The 25,228-nt window shown below is 45.8% G+C and overlaps 1 protein-coding gene across 1 annotated transcript in view; it reads left to right on the forward strand.

Moving 5' to 3' along the window:
• Positions 1-25,228, forward strand: part of USP12 (ubiquitin specific peptidase 12) — a 437,577-nt gene that overhangs the window by 238,582 nt on the left and 173,767 nt on the right. The window contains exon 3 of the mRNA XM_086935175.1: positions 14,613-14,826. Coding sequence (XP_086791301.1) covers positions 14,613-14,826 — 214 coding nt within the window. The remainder of the gene's footprint in view (positions 1-14,612; positions 14,827-25,228) is intronic.

Genomic DNA, 25,228 nt, shown 5'->3' on the forward strand with positions numbered 1-25,228 from the left:
TACATTATCAGAGAAATCATCCAAGATATGACTGGAATCATTACTCACACTAAGATTGTCAGTACGAGTTGGAAATGTGGTCCTTAAAGAGTACATTTGATTTTTTTCCCTCTAGAGGAGCACAACTTGTACCATTCTGACATTTGACAACACGTCTAACGTTCCATACTTTTCCATCATTGGTCACAATGCTATTAAGATCAACTTTCACAACTCTGCGAGCTGGACCATACTTGGAGGTACCTTTAGCCACAAATTCTGGTTTACGTATCCTCACTAAGTCACCCACAACAAAAGTAGGAACTCTAACATTCCATTTGGAATCATGGTATAGCTTCATTTTATCTTGGTGTTTTTTCACTTTTAGAGAAGTACTGTGACAATCGCTAGAAACAACACTATTTAACTTCTTCTTAATCCACCACGGACACGTTTTATAGACAGGTTCGCTACCTCTCAACAGGCGAAATGGACTAAGCTCAGTTACAGAGTGGGGTGTAATCCTGTACATCCACAATATTTCTCTTAGAGCTGCTTTCCACTCACTACCAGACTTCCTGGCACATTCCACACACTCTTTAAGAACACAATTAAACCTTTCTACCTGACCATTTCCCTGTGCTTCATAAAGTGGAGTAGTGATATGTTTTAACACCAGACAAACAAAGAAAATCCTCCATTTTATGTCATCTCAACTGCACGTCATTATCAGTGATGAGCACTTCAAGACTTCCCTCACGTGGAAATACTTCTCTAAGGAAATCTGTAATAGTCTGGGAAGTAGCATGAGAGACAAATCTAACCTCTGGCCATTTTGAGTGATAATCAATTAGCACTAGAGCAAAACCAGCATCTTGTGGCAAACAATTAAATGGACCAGAAATGTCAAAAGCTAACTTCTGCCAAGGGTTTTTTGTGCAGGGAATAGGCTTCAAAGGAGCGGGATGAGGTCTCAACATTTTATCACTGGTAATGCACCTTGGACATTCCCTCACAACTCTATCAACCATTTTGTCCATACTGGGCCACCAGAAACTTGACCTCCCCAACCTTTTCATCGAAGACATCCCAATGAGACCTTCATTCGCAAGCCTAAGAATTTCATCTTGCATATGTTCAGGTGGAACATATTTACCATCTTTAAAGATAAAATCAGCTTCTACATCTAGTTCATTAGACACATGCTGGAAAGATCTCAACTCCGCAGGAACATCACTGACTTTTGGCCAGCCCTCTAAAATATACTGTTTTAACAAATTCCAGTTTTTATCTTCCACATCACTGTTCCTCACCGAATCTTTAGATAATGCAGAAAATTCTTTAGCAACATAATCTTCTATAGACGTAACGAACTCAACTTCATCACCCATAACAGGCTTCTCATCAGCGAGGCAGGGCAAACGGGAAAGGCAGTCAGCAGTTACATTACTCCTACCAGGAAGATATTCTAAAGCAAAATTGTACTCTTGTAATCTCGACATGAGTCTGCCAATACGTGCAGTGGCATTTCTTTCTCCCCCCAGCGATAAAATAGAAACCAGTGGTTTGTGGTACGTTCTCAGTAGAAACCGGTTTCCCCACAGAAAATTACAAAAATGTTCAATTCCCCACACACATCCTAGGAGCTCTCTCTCAATAACAGAATATTTCCTCTCAGTGTCGCTGAGGGTGCAAGAAGTAAACGCAACGCACCATTCATCCTTACCGCTTCTCTGAGATAGAACTCGTCCAACTCCATACAAACAGGCATCAACAGTAACAATGCACAGTTTGTTTGCACAAAAAGGCTTTAAAGTGGGTGCCTGTTGAATTTCATCCTTGATTAGCTGGAAAGCATTTTGTCGTCTTTCTCCCCAAAGAAACTCCGTGTTTTGCCTAGTAAGTTTCCTAAGGGGCTCCATTTTGGTAGCAAATCCCTTAATGAATTTACTATAATACTCGCATAATCCGTCATAAGACTGAAGTTTTTCTTTATTATCCGGTGCAGGAGCATTCACTATGGCTTCAACAACAGATTTTTTCGGTACCACACCATCCCCAGAAAGAGTATGACCTAAATAATCAACTGTACTACGGACCATCTTACAACATTTGTTATCTTTAAGAGTCAAACCACTCAACTCTAATCGCTTGCAGACCTCCATGACATGTTATTTATAAGCTTCATGACTAGGAGAAAATACAAGTATGTTGTCTTGGAAACATTTTATGAAAGCATCCAAATCCTTGAAAATGTGATACATAGCTCACTGAAAAACTGACGCTGCTGAGGCTAATCCAAAGGGCATCCTCTTGTATTGGAAAAGTTCCTCTTGAGTAAGAAAAGCAGTAAGTTCTTAGTCATTGGTTAAAGCAATCTGGTGAAACGCTGATCGCAAGTCAAAAGTGGAAAACACTTTTGCCCCTTCTAATATGCATACTACCTCTTTTATTCTAGGTAGGGGATGACAATCTATTACCAAGTTACCATTCAATGCCCTCAAATCCACACAAGCCTCAAACTTTTATCAGCCATACGTGCCAAAACAATGCGTGAAACCCACTCGGAGGATTCTATCTCCTCAATAATATCATCATCAATTAGATTTTGCAATAAAGGTTTTAGCTCTCCTCTCACATTAATTGGTACATTCCTCAGTTTTTGCTTAACTGGTATATCACCTTCTTTTATTCTTATCTTATGGCGGAAGTTATTAAGCATTCCTAAACTTTTAGAAAACACTTTGGGAAATCGATCAATTATACCATTTATGACTTCATATTCCTGCAAACCTTCCGTTATTACCATCACAGCATCACAGTTCCTGGGATTAAGAATTATTCCCAAACTTACCCCAGTATTGGAACTTTCATAGATTCCCATGCTTTGTATCATTCCCCGTCGTCGGAATGGGAGTCTCGGTAACAAAAATACCATAGCTGTAGGTACAAAAGACAATGGAAAAAGGCCTAGGCCTCATTACCTTTTGTAGCATATCACCCTCTTTGTGTAAAAGAGACCAAACTTTTGGCCTCAGCCAATCAGAAGTGCCTCACCACTTAGAACCTTCCTGAAGGAACCTCAGAGCCTCAGATTTTCTACCGCACGTTGTGCTAGGGAGTCTCCATTGAGCTCTGCTCAACTTCTACTCTTCTACAGGATTTCATCAGGTTTTTTTCAACAGTTTTTTCTTCAGGATCTTTAGGATTCTTCTCAGGATTGTTGCTGCCTGACAGTATGTCGGAGATTGAGAAGAAAAAAGCGCTTTTCAAGCCTTGTTCCTCCTGTGGCAAGAAAAGGCTGTTTGTGGAGGATAAGCATGAGAACTGCATCTATTGCCTCTATCCTGACCACCAGGTAGCGAAATGTGCAATCTGTCGCTCCTTTTCTGCCAAAACCCTCCGGGACCGTGAGGGTAGGCTCCTGACATGGCTGCAAAGACTTAAATCGAGGAAGGATACTGTCTCCAGTGACAGTGAAGATGCTGGATCGATGGCTTCTACTAGAAGGTCAGTGAAAAGGGGTAGGGGTTCCCCTTCTTCTTCTGTAAGTCGATCTTCTAAGGCCTCAAAAAAGACCCCCAGTGAGTCCGAGAGCCAAGGTCCCAGCAAATCTCCTCACGGAAGTGTAAAGGAGAGGGATGGATCTTCTACGCAGTCTACTGGCGCGAAGACTTCCACAGCCTTCAAAACGCCTCAAAGCCAGTCTTCTGAGAGGACTTCTAGGTCCTCGACGACGAAGACGTCGACAGCGGGAGTCCCGTCGACTAAATCATCTAAGGCTCCGTCAACTGGAGGTTCGTCGACGACGAGACCGTCGACGGCGGAGAAGGCGCCGACGACGAAGGTACCGGCTTCACAAGTGTCGACGAAGGAGCCGTCGACGAAGGAGCCATCGACGACGAGAGCCCCGTCGACGCCCAAGATCCAGTCGACGGCGAAGGACCCGTCGACGACGAAGACTCAGTCGACGACGAAGGCCCCGTCGACGAAAGCCCCGTCGACGACGATACCAACGAGGGCGACGACGACAGTGTCGACGACGAGAGTCCCGTCGACGACAATGACGACGGTGTCGTCGACGACGGTCTCGTCGACGAGGGCGTCGACGACGACTACGATGACTGACGGCTGGTGTGTCTACAGTCTCGTCGACGACAACGTCCACGACGCCTATCTCGACGGCGTATGTACAACCGTCGACGACGGAACCCACGATCTTGGCCACAGAAAAGCGTATCACCATTTGTGTGACGCGGATCACACCTGAGATGACTTCTCCAAGGGCAGTGTCCCCTCTGCTACCAACAATGCTCTTGCAAGAGGGTCAATCAGAGGAAGATGACCAAGATGCATATAGTTATGCCAATAGTCCTTCGCAACTATTTGTCAAATGCCAGGACACCGACTCAGAGGGCGAATACACCCACGAGGAGCATGATCATGGTCAACATCAACAACAGCACTCTGACCAGGGAATGGTTTCAGTGCCAACATCTTTCCTACAGGATCTACATAGGATGCTACAGGACTATAAGTCTAAGGCCAGTAGACCTTTGCCAAATACGTCAACACCTGCTACGCCTTCCACGACTCAGGCGTCATTGGTGCCACCTACGCTCTCGGCTCCAACCTCTCCACAGCCTCAAACAGCCGTCCCTCAGTATTCCTTTGGGGTACCAAGATCACATGATGTTGATGAATCCTCGGATGAGGATCAACATTCGGATCACGTCTCTATTCCCGACACGGAATATGATGAGTACATTATTGACAATCCCGCATCGCCAAATCCGGACCCGGCGGACTCCCCGCCAGTGGATATTGGAGGTTTCCATCAGCTAATGGAGAGGGCGGCGGCAAGATTTAAGTTAGCAATGCCTAAAGTCACCACGGATTGCTTCCTATATGACTTTAAAGAACCTTTCCAGAAAAATGCCAGATCTATTCCGATTGTGGATCATGTATGGAAAGAGGGCCTAAAGACCATGACACACCCGGCGACGGTGGTGCCGGTGCTACCGCGTCTGGAAAAGAAATATAGAGCAACCGATGATGCCCCAGCGGCCTTGACAGGTCATCCGAAACCAGACTCTGTAATCTCGCAGGCAGCGCAGAGGAAATCGCGCAACCCTTCAGCACCGCTGACAACTCCTCCGGACAAGGAAGGACGGAGGTTAGATAATGTGGGGAAGAGATTCTCAGCGATGGCGAGTTTGCTGGTGCGAGCAGCTAATGCCTTAGCCATCCTGGGTAGGTACGACCGTCAACTCTGGTGCGATGTCTCCCCGTACCTGGACCAGCTACCTCCTGAATCTATGTCAGAGGCAAAGAAAGTGTTGAAAGAGGGAGAAGCGACGTCGATGGAAATAATCGATTGTGCAATGGACATTGCGACTACGGCATTTCGTTCACTAGCTGGAGCGGCAGTGCTCCGTCGCCAAGGGTGGCTTAAAGCTACTTGGTTCCGACCAGAGGTCCAGAACAAAGTGTTGGATCTTCCCTTTGATGGTGAGGCTCTATTCGGCAAACTTATTGACGACACCCTGCAAGATATTAAAAAAGACACAGAGACCGCTAGGTCTTTAGGAACACTTCAGTACAGGAAGTCCCCCTTCAAGGGAGCCAGAGGCAGGGGTGGTACGTATAGAGGATCCTTCCAACAACGGTATTCCAACACAGGATCCGGTTCCCAACAGCACCGCCAATCTTACCAACAGCGGCAAGGCCAGTCTACCAACTACTCCAGGCCTTACAGTAAAGGAAAGCAGGGTGCGCGAGGACGAGATTCGTCCAAGCGCCAATAGCGGCCTCCTGGCTCTTCCTACTGGACCCTCCTCCAGGAAATCATCAGTTGGAGGCAGGGTCAACAAATACCTTCACAACTGGTCCCAAATAACATCGGACCGTTGGGTGCTCAACATCATTCGGAAAGGGCATACCTTAGAGTTCACTCAAGTTCCGCCACCCAAGCCCCCGGCAGCCACTCCTTCAAAACACCAGCGTCTCCTTCGGCTCGAGGTTCAACAAATGCTCCGAAAAGGGGCGATAGAGCCAGTTCCATCGAACCAAAGAAACCAGGGATTTTATTCCAGGTTCTTCCTGGTGAGGAAAACGCTCGACAAGTGGCGTCCCATTTTAGACCTCAGGGGGCTAAACACCTATCTCATCTCTCTGTCCTTCAGGATGGTGTCCCTCCAGGACATCTTGAAACTAATCAACCCGGGAGATTACATGGCCACACTCGATCTCGAAGATGCCTACTTTCATGTTCCGATTCACCCAGCACACAGAAGGTTTCTGCGATTCACAGTAGCCAAGAGCCATTACCAATTCAGGGTTTTACCCTTTGGACTCCGTTCAGCCCCAAGGATATTCACGAAAGTGCTGGCTCCAGTAGCGGCTTTCCTGCGGAGGCACAAGTTTCAAGTCTTCCCCTATCTGGACGACTGGCTGCTGAAGGCTCCGTCCAGAGAGGCAGCGCTACAGGCGGTTCAAGCGTGTACCAATTTATTCCGAAACCTGGGTCTCACTCTAAACGACGAGAAATCTTGCCAGATCCCGTCCAGAAGAGCCCGGTTTCTGGGAGCCATCTTGGACTCAAAGCTTTCACGAGCTTTTCCTACTCTGGAAAGGAGGCACAAGTTACAGACGATGGCCCAAGACTTACAAACAAAAAAGTCTCTTTCAGTTCGCCGCTACAAGTCTCTGCTGGGAGTAATATCGTCGTGCATTCCACTGATTCCCCATTGCAGACTGAGGATGCGTCCCTTGCAGAAACAACTGGACAATCAATGGCGGCAAGTCCACGGTTCCTTCGACGACAAAGTGGCGATCACTCCGGAAATGAAGAATGCGGCCCTATGGTGGACAGACCTAGACAACTTGTCCCAAGGCCTATCCTTCGCAAGCGACCCGTCTCCACAAGTGATAACGACGGATGCGTCGTTGGAAGGCTGGGGAGCAGTGCTGCAGGACCTTCATGTCAGTGGTCATTGGTCACCCCAGGAGAAATGCCTCCACATCAAACTGTTAGAACTCAGGGCGATACGTCTGGCTCTGCAATCGTTTCTTCCTCTCCTGGAGGGTTCACAAGTGCTTATCAGGACGGACAACACCACGGCCATGCACTATGTGAACAAGGAAGGAGGGACCAGATCGCGCCCTTTGTCACAAGAAGCCCAGCAGATTTGGGAATGGGCTATCCGACACAACATGTCTCTGATGGCGGAACACTTGCCGGGCGTCCTCAACGAAAACGCCGACAAACTGAGCAGGTCATCCTCGGTCACCCACGAATGGGAGTTGAATCAAGACATTTTGGAACAAATCTTCAGCCGGTGGGGAAGACCGGACATCGACCTGTTTGCCACCCCGACCAACAACAAATGCCGGGCTTACGCAAGCAGGCTCCCCCATCCAAATTCTCTGGGAAATGCCCTTCTGATACCCTGGTCGAAGACATTTCTCTACGCTTTTCCTCCCATTCCTCTAATACCACGACTAATCAAGAAATTCAAGATGGAACCGTGCAGGATGATCCTGATAGCCCCGGCTTGGCCGAGGCAGTTCTGGTTCACGGAGCTCCATCTGCTGTCGATCGCTCCTCCTGTACCTCTCCAAATTCTGCCGGACCTTCTCACGATGTCCGAAGGACAGATTCTACATCCAGACCCTCAGTCGTTACACCTGACTGCATGGCTCCTGAGCAGCGGGAATTTATGAACCTGCCATTGTCTAAGGAAGTTAGGGAGGTTTTGTCCCAAGCAAGGGCCCCTTCCACTAACAAAACTTACCGCCTTAAATGGAAAAGATTCTGTTGTTGGTGTCGACAGCAACACATTGATCCATTCAATTCCAAACCTCATCAGGTCCTCCCATACCTACTGTCCTTGGCCAAGTCTGGTCTGGCCCACTCATCAATTAAAGTCCATTTGGCTGCTTTGTCACGATTCAGGAGGACGGAATCTGGACCTTCATTATGGTCTTCAAGGATAATCAAACAGTTTCTTAAAGGTCTGTTCAGGGTCTATCCACCGGTGAGACCACCTCCACCAACGTGGCATTTGAATCTGGTCCTTTCTCAACTCATGAAGGGCCCATTCGAACCAGTCCATCGTTCTGACATCAGATACCTTTCGTGGAAATTGGCTCTTCTCCTCGCTCTCACGTCGGCTCGGCGTGTAGGGGAGTTACAGGCCCTGACCATTCAGGAACCTTTCCTTCAATTCAAAAGGAACACTGTCATCATGAGGACTAACCCTAGGTTCATGCCAAAGGTCCCCTCGGACTTCCATTTGAATGAACCGGTCATTCTGAAAACGTTTTTTCCTCAGCCTTCCACACCGGCGGAAAAAGCCTTGCATTCACTGGATGTACAGCGATGCTTGAAGTTTTACTTACAGCGTACTAAGGATTTTCGAAAATCTACTCAACTGTTTGTGGCCTTCGGGGGACCAAGTAAAGGCCTTCCACTCTCCAAACAGGGTGTTTCAAGGTGGATCACAAGTGCTATCTTACATTGTCACAGGGCTGCTGGTAAGCCTCTGACTGGAAAGATACGAGCGCATTCCACAAGATCTGTGGCTTCCTCCACAGCACTCTTCGCAGGGGTGCAAATTAAGGACATCTGCAGAGCTGCAACCTGGAGCAGCGTCCACACTTTTACCAAGCACTACTGCTTGGATTCTCTGCAGCAGGAGGATGCAGCAGTTGGACAGGCTGTCCTGAGGAACCTCTTCCACTAATGGTGAGCTTTCCTATCTTCCCACCTTCCATTTTTCACATTTTGTATCTAATGTCATGTTGTCTACTGCTATTATTTACGATGCAAAATGTGATTATCTTGCTACTGCTTACTACTCTGATACAAAGCATGGGAATCTATGAAAGTTCCAATACTGGGGTAAGAAAACAAGTTACTTACCTGTAACTTTAGTTCCCCAGTATTGGTAACTTTCATAGATTCCCATGCGCCCACCCACCTCCCCGGGGAAAGCTCAGCCTACAGCACAGATGGTGTCTCAGTACACAACGGCTACGAAAATCTGAGGCTCTGAGGTTCCTTCAGGAAGGTTCTAAGTGGTGAGGCACTTCTGATTGGCTGAGGCCAAAAGTTTGGTCTCTTTTACACAAAGAGGGTGATATGCTACAAAAGGTAATGAGGCCTAGGCCTTTTTCCATTGTCTTTTGTACCTACAGCTATGGTATTTTTGTTACCGAGACTCCCATTCCGACGACGGGGAATGATACAAAGCATGGAAATCTATGAAAGTTACCAATACTGGGGAACTAAAGTTACAGGTAAGTAACTTGTTTTCTTCACTGGTCCCTCCATCCAAGTACATTCCCACATTTCATTGCAACATATAACTTCACATACGCAGCACGTCCCTTACAAGACAGATCAACTCCTATATAACTATCGATGACCGTTCCATCAAAAGCTTTAGCAATGATGTAAGATTTTCTTCAATCCTGAAGACTCCCAACACCTTTGAAAATATCAATGAAATAATCTTTGGTGATGATGGTCCAAGGTGACCCAGAGTCTGCTATGAGATTCAAAGTCAGACCCAAAACGTGTACAGAACACTTAGGAGGTTTCAACGAAGAATCTTCTTGGTTACTATCATCAGTAATGGAAACCACTATACCTCTTACACATTTTCTCTACATTCTTCCTCATTCAAAAAGGAAACTTTCCCTCTGTTAAAATTTTTGGTATAATTACTGTTGCACACACTGGCAAAATACCCATGCCTACCACATTTTTTGCATTCTTTACTCAAAGCAGGGCGTCTGGGATATGATGCCACATGGCTTACACTTCCAAATCTAAAACTGTGAAAATTCCTGTCAATTTTCTTAAAATTAAGTTGACTAGATGCGGTAGGAGTATCAGATTTAACAATGCAAACATCCTCAACTTTTCCTTTGGCTTCTTTATCTAAAGACTTCATCCATTTATAGGACTGTACCATGGCTTTGGCTGTGGTGATAACATATTTTAAATTTGGATCTCCCATAATCCATAGTTGTTCTTGGATTTTTTTACCTTTAGTATGGACAATTATCTGGTCTTTAATCATCTCGTCGGTAATAGGAGCAAAGTTGCAATTTATAGAAAGATAACGTAAAGCAGTGAGAAAATCGTCAAAAGATTCAAAATCTTCTTGGGCTCTAGTATAGAATTAGAATCTGTTCAATGCAACACTGGATGTAGGTTTAAATCTAGCTTCAATTCGAGTCATAGCATCATCGAACACATTTCTATCTCCACTCCCATCAGCTTGACTAAGTGTTCTGAAGACAACTTGACCCTCTGAACCCAATGAGTGCAAGAGAATATTTTTCTTTCTCTCAGCAGAAAGCCTTTCTCCATCAATGGCCTTGAGATAGGTTAAGAGGTCTTCCCCCGACCTAGTCCACGGTATGGGAGGTTATCCTTTATTTTGGAGAAATTATGAAGGCGGTTCAAATTGCATAATGTCAAATGATATCCACAAAAAGAAAGAAAGAAAATATACTGCTAAAAGTTGAATATTATTAGATATTCAAACAGTCAAGTCTGTGTAAAACGGTTTTCAGTTACTAGACAAAATGTAAAACAAGTAATGCTGCGTTGGTATTCAATTTGCTAATGAGAAGAAACGCACCTTCTGACATTCTTATGAGAAAAATACAGAAGGAACCTGAAATTTCCAGTTGCCAGGGAAACCAAGTATTGTGGACAACAAAGATGGCTGCCACGCATGCGTGAATACGTCACACGCAGAGTATCGCAGCGTCAGAAGACTTCTCGTAGATTGCACTCCGACGTAGGAAGATGGAAGCTGGCAGATGGAACGCTCGTGCCGTGTTTCTTTTCAAACTCACCACTGAGCACTAGGGATGATGCCACACAAGGCCCGTAAACAGGTACACAAAATTGAAATACAGTCTGTTTTGGTACGGTTTACCTTGGAGTAGATGTGGCGAAATGTAGTTATTTTAGAAGAGCGATGGTGAAATCCAGCAGAAAGAAAGCTCGCCGTTAAGAACAAACAGTCACTTGGGAAGTGACAACGTCTTCTTAACCAGCGGCAAAGTAATGTCTGAGACCGCTCCAAAATGAGAACAGCACACAATCCACGACAGTTGTAGAATGGAGAATACCAAATATCCAGCAGCAATAAAATGAAAAAAAAGAACGGCCAAAATCAAACTGTACAAGAAAAAAAAATATATATATAGTAGGTTCGTGAAACTGGTCGCTCCTGTACTGAAAAATCATAGCAGTCCCAGTTATAATCGTCGCCAAAATTGTAGTAATCCAGTCCAAGCAATTAATATATAAAAGAAATAGAAGTTTATTTTAAGACAGCACAGTATGTGTCTGCTCAAGTTGAAATCATCAAGGCTTCTGTTGCTTGGAACATGGAACACCATGTGCCATAGCAACAGATTACAAAAGCAGGTTTAAACCTAAACATTAATACAAGCAGAGCATTTAAAGAAACATGGGAATATAGAATACAACACATATCTCAGAATCGGCCAGCACTCACCTCTTGGTGGCATGTTGGAGACTGGGTGATTTGTAATCCATTCTAACAAATGTTGACTTTTATTATTAAAATGACTTGGCTATTCAGAAAACATTTCACTCCAATCTAATTCGCCAGGATGATGTTGATAAATAAGTAACAAAGGTATTGAATTTTGCTACAATGGTACCATTGATAATGTGGAATGTTTGCTAGATTGGGCAGTACTGCATTTTTAATGTCAAATTAATGGTGGTCAGGTTGATGCTCACTTCATCCAAGCGAAGGTGAAAAGGCTAGACAGAGGAAGGTATTTGCCAATTTTTTAGTTTAAAAAAGGGTTTTGCATAATACCTACATTTAGAACTATAGATTCATAATTTGTTGAACTCTTGCTGAATTTGATTGCTTTTCCGTTTTGGCAGAAAACTACTAGACAGCTACATTGTAGACAAGATGTAGCTGCTTAAACGTCCAGCAGGATTATTACTCTGTACATTAATCATACTGCTGTATTTGAGACACTTAATCCAGCCGTTTGCCTAGGACTATTTTTTAGCAGGTTTATTTTGACATATTCCTTTGTTAGGCATTTTTCTGCAATGTGGATTTCCTTGTTGTCATTTTTCAAGGCAAGGGTGTGTGCTGTAAGATTCTAACAGTCTACTCCTGGTCACAAAGTCTACATTGGTTTGCTGCTGCGTCCTCATGTATGTCTACTCCCACTTTGGCCTCAATTGACTCCATTGTTTCTATAGTTGTGTCTGCATCTACAGACCTTAGGTTGGCTCTTCCTCCATTCGAATTTCATGCTGAGGCTACTACTACCACCACATTCCTGTATTTCGTGATATGTACTCAAATCGAGAGAAAAATGTCCTACAAATAAAAAAAACTAAAAAATAACTGTATCCCTTTGAAATACATGAGTAGTGGGGGTAGGGGTGTTTCAATTGTCACAGAGTGCATGCTATTAGGAAAAAAAGGACACATCACAGAATGGAAAAATGACAAAAGTTCCTTAGTTTAAATAAATGCAAATAAGATTGATCTAACGGATTTGATCAAGGGAGTGCCGAGTACGGGGTCTTATGGGCAGACCTGTGGATTAACATTGCCCTGATAACATTGATTTAGAAAATCTGATGAACAGCAATGATGTTAAGCACATTGTTTTGCACCTCAAAATATTCACATTTAAATTGCATTGGAAGAACTCTAAACTATGATTTCAATATTCATGCTGTGCTGATAAAACTGGTGCATTTATGTAATGCTGAGGTACCACACTGGTTCAGTGTCCGCATGTCAAATATTCGCTCTTAAGGAAACAAAGTAATTGTTCAGTTGGATTGACATGAACTGTTCAATAAACGCAGTAACACAACTGCTGTAAGAAAGATGATGAACATATAGACGAAGCCAAAACCCCTCTTTCAGTACTGCTTCTTATAGCTTTTTTTCAAGGGGGTCACATAAGGTCTAGCGATAGGTCTGCTCTGGAGCCACACCTATAAATTTAGAATGTTAAATTAAGGGTGACTAATGAAGATAGAGTAAAGTGAAATGCACTAGATTTCAGCCTGTTTTTCAGGATTGACACTCTGCTAAACGTGGAATACAAGAGGAGTCTAGGAATAACCATATGTTACAACCGGTTAACTGGAATGTACAAGAGCGGCTATTCATAAAAAGTGAGGTAGATCATCATGAGGCTTTGAAAGCCTCACAAAAGAAAATGTTTAAGAATGGTGAATCCTGAAATTGACCATAATCCAGAGTAGCCTTCAAAAGTTAGGATTGTGAGGATAACTGACTGGTTCCTGTACTGCTTAACCTACATTGAAATTTTGTTCGAGTAAGTAATTATGAAGAGAGAGTGAACGCGTCTATTTTGTGATTCAAACAAGTGTCCGTTCTCTTTCACGTTATTAATTAAATTTAACACGTTAGATTAAATATATCGCTTGACCATTGAGACAGGTATACTACCCAAATATAAATCAGCTAGTTTCTTTCCTTGGACAGCTTAGTTATCCACTCGATGCTTGTCTGTTTTTTTTTAAATATCAGCTTTATCTCTGAATCAGAGTGTGACTGGGCACAGACCTTCACCCTGTTCAGCTGTAGTGCCCCTCTCCTCTTGCAGCCAGTTTCTCCAGCTTCTCTTCCTAAGGTTGCACTTCTTCTCCTCTCTTCAACTCTCTTCCTTCTCCTGTATTTCTCCCTGCTTGACCTGTGTCAGCATTCAGCATTAATGCAGGAATGTTCACCTTACTAAATTTGTGTTCTTGAGATAGTTTGAGAACACAAACTGTATTTTATGGCGCTGTATGTATATTTAATTAAACTCTGTGTTTCTAAATTTTGTATAAACCTTTTCTTAAATATCTACGTGGAGCTCAGACTCTTGTAGAGAGGAGGTAAGACTCACCTCCGATTTATTGGTATGCATGGTCTTCTTTGGACAAATATATGGATTTGTCTGCTCGAGGTTTGGTTGCTCAACATCCTTTTGGGTCCCCTTCTTGATTTAGTTCTATTTGATGTGGCAGATTCCCATTGCATCCTCTTCCCTTCTAATTCTCTCTTTTATTCTCTCCTTTTCCTTATTTCTTTACCCTTGCTGAGGTATTTTATTCACCATGCGATACATATTCTGTTATACTACTTGAGATTATAATTAATACTCTGAATTTGTGTATTGGTTAATGATCGTTTTTACTTTGTAACCTCTTCTCTTTTTCTCCAAACTCCAGATAGTGCCCGTCTACACCAATATCTGACATTTATGTATTGCTCTTGATTTGCAACTGTATTTCTTCTTTCTAAGTACAATAAAATATTTTGACACATAAAAACCTTTTCTTAAATAAAAAGTGATCATTTTAAATCCATTGTTAGATTTAAAAAAGAAATAATGTTCAGCCTTTAACTACTTGATAGGTCCCTTTTAACATATTTAATGTATTTCTTGACAGGTAATTTGAGAGATTAGTGCTTGATTTTGAAGTCTTTCAGAGTATAATATTGTGTGTACTTACAAATCAAGCTCAAGGTCTCACCTCATTTTTGTTTTTAATCAACTTTCCCTTTGCCTTTCAGTTTGGAAACACATGCTACTGCAACTCAGTTCTTCAAGCACTTTATTTTTGTCGTCCATTTCGAGAAAAGGTTCTAGCGTACAAAAGTCAACCGAGAAAGAAAGAAAATCTTCTCACGTGTTTAGCAGATCTATTCCACAGCATAGCAACGCAGAAGAAAAAAGTTGGAGTCATACCTCCAAAGAAGTTCATAACAAGATTACGAAAAGAAAATGGTATTTATATTTTACTTACGCCCTATTGTTCTTTTCCCTTCATTTGGATGATTTGATCAATTATTGATTACTAAATACTTTCATATTTCGGGTGAGTCTTGTACCATATCATGTTCTATCTTTCGGTTTGTTTTACAAGTGCCCAACCTCCACTTGGCACGTTGATAGTGAGAAGTGTGGGAAAATCATGTCTTACCACCAAGAACCTAGTCATACAAGACAGTCGGCGTTTTTAAAATCTTAACAATTGGTTTTGCCTCGTTACAAACCATGCATTAGGAATGTAATCTTTAAGTTAATGCTTTAATTCAGTGGGGGGTTTTCCTGATTGCTAACATGCCTGTCCCTAGTATAAGTAAGCCTAACTTAGTCTTGGCCCTTTGGGACTCAGTGATTCGACTGCTGTGGTCAGTGCTGCAGCTGCACACACCTTTCATAGTATAAGTTTATTTCAGCAAAAGGAACTGTTCAATCATTTCATAGTTTATACCAATTGAACTGATACAACTTCCTTATCTACATCCTGTAAAAACACCGACCCACTTGACTGCCTTCATCCCATGAGAAAAGAACAATTGATGGACAGAATGCAGAATAATGTCATACATTCACCCCAGCACAGAGATCTGGGCCTAAATCCATTGTTTTTTTGCTCGCCATGCCATTCCAGTTTGGACCCAGCCATAACAAGTCAGTCTTGACCCTGCGCCCAATGGGAACAGTCCAGCCCGAACTGCCAGGCCAGGTCCTCCCTGGACTGGAAGCAAGCATCTTAGGACCGGTTTCGGGCTTTCAGCCCTCATCAGCCAGGATAGCTTGATTCCAGAGGCATGGAGAGCCCGGGACCCACTTCTGGACATACGCGTCTCACTCGGGGTCACAAATTCAAAAAGAACAATTGATGGACAGAATGCAGAACAATGCCATACATTCACCCCAGTACAGAGATCTGGGCCTAAATCCATTGTTTTTATGCTCACATTCCATACCAGTTTGGACCCAGCCATATGCAAATCAGTCTTGACCCTGCGCCCAATGGGAACAGTCCAGCCTGAACTGCCAGGCCAGGCCCTCCCTGGACTGGAAACAAGCATCCTCAGACCGGTTTCTGTCTTTCAGCCCTCATCAGCTGGTAGTCTCGCTGAAAAAAGTACTTTAAACATCGTTGCGGAGCATTGCAAGATGTCGTGTCGAGGATAAATTGTGCAGCGGCAGTTTCGGGAAGCTGTGAGGCAAAGTCCTGTGTTGTTGTTTAAGATGTGCTCGACTATGCCGTCGACGAGGGGCATGCAATACAAAGTCCTGTGTCGAGTCCTTTGAGAAGGTAGATCTGAGGAGTTGCAGACTGCGATGCGAGTTCCTGCGTTGGGAATGCGTTGCTCAGCAGCAGTTCCGCAGCGGACTGCTCGTAGGTGCATCCTGTGGCTGTGGTTCTATCCACAGCTGAGCTAGCAGTGCACCTTCAGGCCCACTTCCACGGGTCCAGGACTGGGGTGGAACCACTTAGGGGCCAAGACTCTCAGCAGCTGGGCTTAAGGTGGTTGGATCGTTTTCTGTCCCTGAGGTTATGATCAGGAGGCCAACCAAGTAGCATGTGGGGTCACTCTGGTGGTCCTGGGTTTAAGATGCAGGTCCAGTCTTTTTCACTCAGGCAGCAGAGTAGTAGTCCTTCTTGCAGAGCTACACAGCTTCCTTCTGAGTTTGCCACAGGTTCAGAGGTGTACTGAAGAGTTGGGTCTGAGGGTCCAATATTTATACCGGATGCCAGCTTTTAAGTACAAGAAGGTTCTGGAGGTTTTCACTCACAAAAGGTGCTTGGAAGTTCTTGCCTCCCCGCCCTTTCCCCAGCTTGTCTGGGGACTTAAAACCCTTTTATGAATGTTTTCTGGTAGAGGCTTTGTGATGTGCAAGTCTGGTAGGCGACATCTTCTCCCCACTATAAAGTCAGAGGAGGCCCATCCTGCCAACACCTATTCTCTCTTAGTCTCACTGCCGAGAAGCATTAAACAAAGACCAATTGCAAGCTACACCTAGTCATGTGACCCAAGATAAGGCTGCAGGTACCAAATGGTTAGGAAAGAAAATGTCAACTTACTATAAGTGCCATTTTGAGTATTGTGGCTTGAAATCCGACTTGCTCATTAAAGAGGGTTTTAAATTATAATTCTTAAGACACCAAATTCAACATTCCTATTTGCTCCCAATTGAAAGTTAGTGCTTATTGAATATAATAAGGCACCCAATGCTATCCTATGGGTGAGGCAGCCCTTGCAGTAGTGAAAAAAGCATTTAGTAGATTTTCAGTACCATGACATGTAAAAGTTAAAAGTACATGTCCACTTTTGAACTGCACTGCACGCAGCCCTAGAGCTCTTTAGGGCCTACCAGGGGGGTGACCTTTATGTACTAAAAAGGAAGGCTTAGGCCTGGCAAAAGGTTTGTTTTGCCAAGTTGAAATGGCAGTTTAAAACTGCCCACACAGGCTGCAAAAACAAGCCTGCCACAGGTTTAAAAGGTTACTTAAGTGGGTGTTGCAATGTGTGCTGCAGTCCCACTAGTAGCATTTAATTTACAGGCAACGGGTACATGTGGTATCACTTTACTAGGGACTTACAAGTAAATTAAGTGTGTAATTGGGTGTAAGCCAATTTCACCATTTTTAAATGAGGGTCCAAGCACTTTAGCACTGGTTAGCAGTGGTAAAGTGCGCAGAGCCCTAAAGGCCAAAAAAAGGGTTCAGAAAACAGGAGAGTGAAGACAATAAGTTAGGAGGTGACCCTGCGGAATTGGCAAAGTCTAACAGTTTCCAATCGCACCGAAAGCTTGAATGCTATAGCGATTCTTGGTCTGGCAATCTACAAATATTTACAGACACTTCTCATCTTTGTGAGCAATTTGATGAACTCATGATATCAAAATCATTTTATTGCACACCTTTACTTCCTGTGACTTTTTAAAAAGCTTTTCGGATGACACCATATAACATTTGTGTATGGAAATGCCTCTTTTTGCATGATCACCCCCAAAGTCTTGGACTGATGATGCTGTTTTTTTCTTCTCAGAGAGTACACTGAGGCCTGCTAAACAGGCCTCAGTGCCAGTGTTCTGACTCTTTCAAGTATATGATTGATTGGATTACATCCATTTGGTATAACTTTACTTTCTTAGAAGTCCCTTAAATACGGGCCCAGTGGTACCCAGGGCCTGTAACTTAAAGTGCCCCACCTAGGCTGCAGCAACTGTTGTCACTCTGGATGTGACAAGGCGAAAACATGTCTTCCAGCCTGCCATTTATTTCTGACTGGGCAGTTTTAAACTGTTAACTCAACTTTGCCATTCAAACCAATGGCAAAGCCCAACCCTCCCTCTATAATATATATGTGTCACTCCCACAGCGGGCCTATCAAGTCCTAAGGCAGTGTACAGTATATCAGAGAGTAGGACTTGTATTTTTATTTCTTAACAGTAAAAATCCCAATTTGTCCTTTTCACTGCAGAAACTTTTGTAGCCCCATTGGTGAGTACAGGGTTACACACTGACAATTCAGCTCTGCTAACCTCTGAATGGGACTACTGAAGTTGATACTTAAAGGTATCAAAATGATTGTTTCATTAAACCAAACTTAATGCCCCAGTCAAAATTAATATAACTTTTTAAGAAGTGCAACTTTTAGATAGTTGCCACTCTGTTGTTCAAGTCTTCTGGTGGCCACTTGCAAATCTTGGCGACAAGATAGCCTTCTGCCTTTCTGGGGAGAAATGTGAACTACTCTCAGGAGTAAGAGCAATAAAGGCCTGCTATTGGAAGGTGTCACCTCTCCCTGGCAGGATGACACACAGGGTGTGCACCCAAAAGCCAAGCTTCAAAGGGGCAGCCACTTTTGAAGGGAAAATGGTGAGCACACACAAGAGGGGCTGCTCTTTTGTTGAGGTAGATGGGTTATCGTTGGGAACAATGAGGGGGGGACCTGTTGCCAAGCCGTTATTTTCCATTGGCGTGTAGACCTCCGGTAACCACACCTCTATGGTGAGCCACCAAGCTCCACACACAGAGATGGGGTTTGCCATCTTGGGAGTGGGCATGATAGTGAACTCTGGGATAGCTAGATGTCACATATTGCAGGAAGTCGACACAAGGCGAGGAGGCCATTGGCTAGTAACCGCTGCCTCCCCTTAGGGCAGTTTCTGGGAATAAATATGGCACCCCTGACACCCAGAACTCAGATCACACCTCAACTGGAGAATGTACCAAAGGAGGACTGGCCTTCTGGTCCCTGAACCTGGCAAAGAGAGGCTGCACCGAAGACAGGACTGCACCTGCTGATCCTTGGGCTAGCAAAGAGAGGACTATGCCTGTGATGTCTGGCTCATGGAAAAGTTGCTCCCCAGACCGAAGAAGTGAACTCTGTGGGCCTGATTCACAGAATGAACTTACTACTTTTGGCATTCACAGAATGCACTAACTACTTTTGGTATTCACAAAATGAACTTACTCATTTCGGTATTCACAGAAGTTAGGACTACTAACTTTAGGACTCCTAAATGCCTTCTGTGAATACTGAAAGTCTTAAAATTAGGATTTTTCTCAATTTATAGTAGTAAAGTTAGGACTCCTAACTTTAGGACTCCTAAATGCCTTCTGTGAATACTGAAAGTCGTAAAATTTGGATTTTTCTCAATTTAGTAGTAAATTGAGAAAAATCCTAATTTTAAGACTTTCAGTATTCACAGAAGGCATTTAGGAGTCCTAAAGTTAGTAGTCCTAACTTCTGTGAATACCGAAATGAGTAAGTTCATTTTGTGAATACCAAAAGTAGTTGTTAGTGCATTCTGTGAATGCCAAAAGTAGTAAGTTCATTCTGTGAATCGGCCCCAAGAGTCAGGTGGCTGATTTCCTATTACAGCATCTGGGCCACTAAAGCTGAAGAAGCCTGTTCTGGCCATTCAGTAGCCACAATCACCTGATTCCCATTTACCTCCGACGTGCAGCCCGAACGATCAAGTTCCGATGCTCAAAAGTTGCTCCCGAATCTGCTGGACCTGGGAGAGTCGTCGGAGAGTCAAGTCAAGTCAGAGAATTTATATAGCGCACTACATACCCAGAGGGTCCCAAGGCGCTTAGAAAGGAGAGGAGGATTATTTGTCAAATATCCACGTTTTAAGTTGCTTTCTGAATGCTAGGTGGTTCTGGGTAAGGCGAAGGTAAGCGGGGAGTGAGTTCCAAGTTTTAGCGGCCAGGTATGAGAAGGATCTGCCTCCCATGGTGGTCTTGTTGATGCGAGGTACAGTGGCGAGGGCTTGGCTGGAAGAACGTAGTTGGCGGGACGGGGTGTAGAAGGACAGTCGTGAGTTGAGGCATTCTGGTCCGATGTCGTAGAGTGATTTGTGTGCATGGGTTAGCAGTCGGAAAGTGATCCTCTTATTGACGGGTAGCCAGTGGAGGTCTTTAAGGTGACCGGAGATGTGTTCGTTGCGTGGGATGTCTAATATGATCCTGGCTGAGGCGTTTTGGATCCGTTGGAGTTTCTTCTGGAGTTTAGCGGTAGTGCCTGCGTAGAGTGTGTTTCCGTAGTCCAGACGGCTCGTGACCAGAGCATGGGTGACCGTTTTCCTTGTTTCGGTGGGGATCCAGCGAAATGTTTTTCTAAGCATGCGAAGAATGTTGAAGCAGGAAGAGGATACGGCGCTGACTTGTTTATTCATTGAGAGTGAGGAGTCAAGGATGATGCCCAAGTTTCGTGCGTGGTCTGACGGGATGGGTGCCTTTCCGAGGGCTTCCGGCCACCATGAGTCGTCCCATGCAGAGGGGGAAGTACCTAAGATGAGGACTTCTGTTTTGTCTGAGTTCAGTTTCAGACGGCTTTGTTTCATCCATTCGGCGACTTCTTTCATTCCTTCGTGTAGGTTAGTTTTGGCGGTGCTGGGGTCATTGGTGAGAGAGAGGATAAGTTGGGTGTCATCCGCATAGGAGATGATGTTGAGGTTGTGTTGGCGTGCGATGGTCGCGAGGGGGCTCATGTATACGTTGAAGAGGGTGGGGCTGAGTGAGGAACCTTGAGGTACTCCACAGATGACTTCGGTGGCTTCGGACTTGAATGGTGGGAGGCGGACTTTCTGAGTTCTTCCTGTGAGGAATGAGGTGATCCATTCCAGTGCTTTTCCTTGGATTCCGATGTTATTGAGGCGTTGTAAAAGGGTGCTGTGGCAGACTGTGTCGAATGCTGCCGAGAGGTCGAGGAGGATTAGGGCGACTGTGTCTCCATTGTCCAGTAAAGATCGAATGTCGTCTGTTGCTGCGATGAGGGCGGTCTCAGTGCTGTGTTTTGCTCGGAAGCCAGATTGTGAGGAGTCGAGGGATTTATTGGCCTCGAGGAAGGCGGCGAGCTGGTAGTTGACAGCTTTCTCGATGACTTTGGCCGGGAATGGAAGTAGCGAGATGGGGCGGTAATTTTTGAGTTCGGTGGGGTCCGCTGTGGGTTTCTTCAGGAGGGCGGTGAGTTCAGCGTGTTTCCAGTCTTCCGGGAATGTGGCGGAGTTGAAGGAGCTGTTGATGACGTCTCGGAGGTGTGGTGCTATGATGGAGTCTGCTTTGTTGAAGATGTGGTGAGGACATGGATCTGTGGGGGATCCTGAGTGGATGGAATTCATCAGGCGGATTGTGTCCTCAGTGGAGATTGGGTTCCAGTCGTTAAGGGTGTTCACGGGGGGAGAATGTTCAGCAGATGGTTGGGTGGGTTGGTCTCCGGGATGGTTGTCGAAGCTGTTGTGGATGTCTGCAATCTTGTTGTGGAAGAAAGAGGCTAGGGAGTCGCAGAGGGCTTGAGAGGGGGTGATGCCGTTGGAGTTGGCCGAGGGATTGGCAAATTCCTTGACGATGTTGAAAAGTTCCTTGCTGTTGTGGGAGTTGTTGTCTAGTCGATCCTTGAATGCTGTTTTCTTGGCCTTTCGGATTAGTTGGTGGTGGGTGCGGGTGGCGTTTTTGAAGGCGTCCTTGGTGCTAGTAGTTGGGTCTTTTTTCCAGGCCTTTTCGAGGGAGCGGCAGAGTTTCTTGGACTTCTTAAGGTCATCGTTAAACCATGAGGCCTTTTTGTTGGCAGGTTTGTTTAGACGTTTCTTCAGTGGTGCTAAGGTGTCGGCGGTGTTGGATAACCATAGGGTGAGGTTGGCGGCGGCTTCGTTTGCGTTAGAAGAGTGGGCTGGGGTGTTTAGAAGGAGCGATGCGGAGATCTGGTCCGTGGTGATTTTGTTCCAGTTTCTTTGCAGAGTTGGTTGGAGGAGGTTGGTGGGTTTTGGTTTGTTGTAGGTGAAGTGAACGCAACTGTGGTCAGTCCAGAGGAGCTCCGTGGTGTGGCTGAAGGAGACATGATTGCTGGAGGTGAAGATGGGGTCGAGTGTGTGACCTGCGATGTGGGTGGGGGATGTGACTAGTTGGTTAAGTCCGAGGTTGGCGAGATTGTCCAAGAGGGTGGTGGTGTTGCGGTCGTTGATCTTTTCAAGGTGAAAATTGAGGTCTCCCAGAAGGATGTAGTCTTTGGAGGGGAGCGCGTGTGGAGTGATGAAGTCCGTGATGTCTTCGCTGAATTTTGCGCGGGGTCCTGGTGGTCTGTAGAGGAGGGTGCCTCTGAGTGTGGTCTTGGGGTCGATGTGGATCTGGAAGTGAAGGTGTTCTGAGTTGGTGAGATTGGCGTCAGAGCTGGTTGAGATGCGGATTGACTTCTTATGGACGATAGCGATTCCTCCTCCTGTGCTGATACGGTCCTTGCGTATGATCTTATAATCTTCTGGGATGGCAATGGTGATGTCTGGGGCGGAAGAGGCGTTCATCCAAGTTTCTGTTAGGAAGGCGACGTCCGGAGAGATGGTGTCTAGTAGATTCCATAGTTCAATGGCGTGTCTGTGGACTGATCGGGTGTTGAGAAGGATGCATTGTAGGTGGTTGGGGTCAGGGGTCTGTGTTGTGGTCGTAGCGGAGAGGTTGTCGGTGCCGATGAATTTGCAGGAGTAGCAGGAGAAAGGTCCATGGGTGCGTCCAGGAGCGGCTTGGACGCAGTTGGGGGCGCGACCGGGGTTAAGGGCTAGGAGGGTGGCGGCATCGTAGGTAATGCGGGGGGGCTGGGCAGCGCGTGGGGCAGGGGGTCTGGCGCTGGGCGCGGTCCAGGCGCGGACGGGCGTAGACGGGCTTACCTTTGGCGCACCTTCGGCGCGGGTTGGGCGCGGTCGCTGCGCGTGAACGCTGCGCGCGGGAACAACTGTCATATATGGATGGAGGAAGGGGAGGGGCGAGGGCGTCTCAGCTGGGAGGCGGGGCGGGCTAGGTAGGAGCACAACAACAACAAAATGGAGGGCGCTTGGGGGAAATACAATTTACAGGTCGGAAAGTCGCGCTGGGAATCAGAGCAGTGCAGCAATCAAAGCGGAGCACAAAGCGCACGGCAGGCTATTGAAATGACACAGTTTAATAAGCGCTAATAACGATACCACAGCCAAAGCGCACAGCAGGCAATTGAAATTGTACAGTTATAAGCAAGACGCGCTAATTAACGATACCACAGCCAAAGCGCACAGCAGGCGATTGAAATGCCACAGATGCAAGCTGGAAGCGCTAATCAGCGATGCCACAGTCAAAGGGAGCGACCACTCAGCTGGCGAGCGTCGAGTGAGTCACAGCGCTTCAAGGTAACGGAGCGCTGAAGTAGATAGTGGGAGGGCGTCTCAGCTGGGAGGCGGGGCGGGCTAGGTAGGAGCACAACAACAACAAAATGGAGGGCGCTTGGGGGAAATACAATTTACAGGTCGGAAAGTCGCGCTGGGAATCAGAGCAGTGCAGCAATCAAAGCGGAGCACAAAGCGCACGGCAGGCTATTGAAATGACACAGTTTAATAAGCGCTAATAACGATACCACAGCCAAAGCGCACAGCAGGCAATTGAAATTGTACAGTTATAAGCAAGACGCGCTAATTAACGATACCACAGCCAAAGCGCACAGCAGGCGATTGAAATGCCACAGATGCAAGCTGGAAGCGCTAATCAGCGATGCCACAGTCAAAGGGAGCGACCACTCAGCTGGCGAGCGTCAAGTGAGTCACAGCGCTTCAAGGTAACGGAGCGCTGAAGTAGATAGTGGGAGGGCGTCTCAGCTGGGAGGCGGGGCGGGCTAGGTAGGAGCACAACAACAACAAAATGGAGGGCGCTTGGGGGAAATACAATTTACAGGTCGGAAAGTCGCGCTGGGAATCAGAGCAGTGCAGCAATCAAAGCGGAGCACAAAGCGCACGGCAGGCTATTGAAATGACACAGTTTAATAAGCGCTAATAACGATACCACAGCCAAAGCGCACAGCAGGCAATTGAAATTGTACAGTTATAAGCAAGACGCGCTAATTAACGATACCACAGCCAAAGCGCACAGCAGGCGATTGAAATGCCACAGATGCAAGCTGGAAGCGCTAATCAGCGATGCCACAGTCAAAGGGAGCGACCACTCAGCTGGCGAGCGTCGAGTGAGTCACAGCGCTTCAAGGTAACGGAGCGCTGAAGTAGTTAGTGGGAGGGCGTCTCAGCTTGGAGGCGGGGCGGGCTAGGTAGGAGCACAACAACAACAAAATGGAGGGCGCTTGGGGGAAATACAATTTACAGGTCGGAAAGTCGCGCTGGGAATCAGAGCAGTGCAGCAATCAAAGCGGAGCACAAAGCGCACGGCAGGCTATTGAAATGACACAGTTTAATAAGCGCTAATAACGATACCACAGCCAAAGCGCACAGCAGGCAATTGAAATTGTACAGTTATAAGCAAGACGCGCTAATTAACGATACCACAGCCAAAGCGCACAGCAGGCGATTGAAATGCCACAGATGCAAGCTGGAGGCGCTAATCAGCGATGCCACAGTCAAAGGGAGCGACCACTCAGCTGGCGAGCGTCGAGTGAGTCACAGCGCTTCAAGGTAACGGAGCGCTGAAGTAGTTAGTGGGAGGGCGTCTCAGCTGGGAGGCGGGGCGGGCTAGGTAGGAGCACAACAACAACAAAATGGAGGGCGCTTGGGGGAAATACAATTTACAGGTCGGAAAGTCGCGCTGGGAATCAGAGCAGTGCAGCAATCAAAGCGGAGCACAAAGCGCACGGCAGGCTATTGAAATGACACAGTTTAATAAGCGCTAATAACGATACCACAGCCAAAGCGCACAGCAGGCAATTGAAATTGTACAGTTATAAGCAAGACGCGCTAATTAACGATACCACAGCCAAAGCGCACAGCAGGCGATTGAAATGCCACAGATGCAAGCTGGAAGCGCTAATCAGCGATGCCACAGTCAAAGGGAGCGACCACTCAGCTGGCGAGTGTCGAGTGAGAGCAGTTTGGTTGCCCAACACAAACATTAACCTTCATAAAAATGTGAAACATT

This window comes from Lissotriton vulgaris, chromosome 8 (genome assembly GCF_964263255.1).
Source record: "Lissotriton vulgaris chromosome 8, aLisVul1.2, whole genome shotgun sequence".
NCBI lineage: Eukaryota > Metazoa > Chordata > Amphibia > Caudata > Salamandridae > Lissotriton > Lissotriton vulgaris.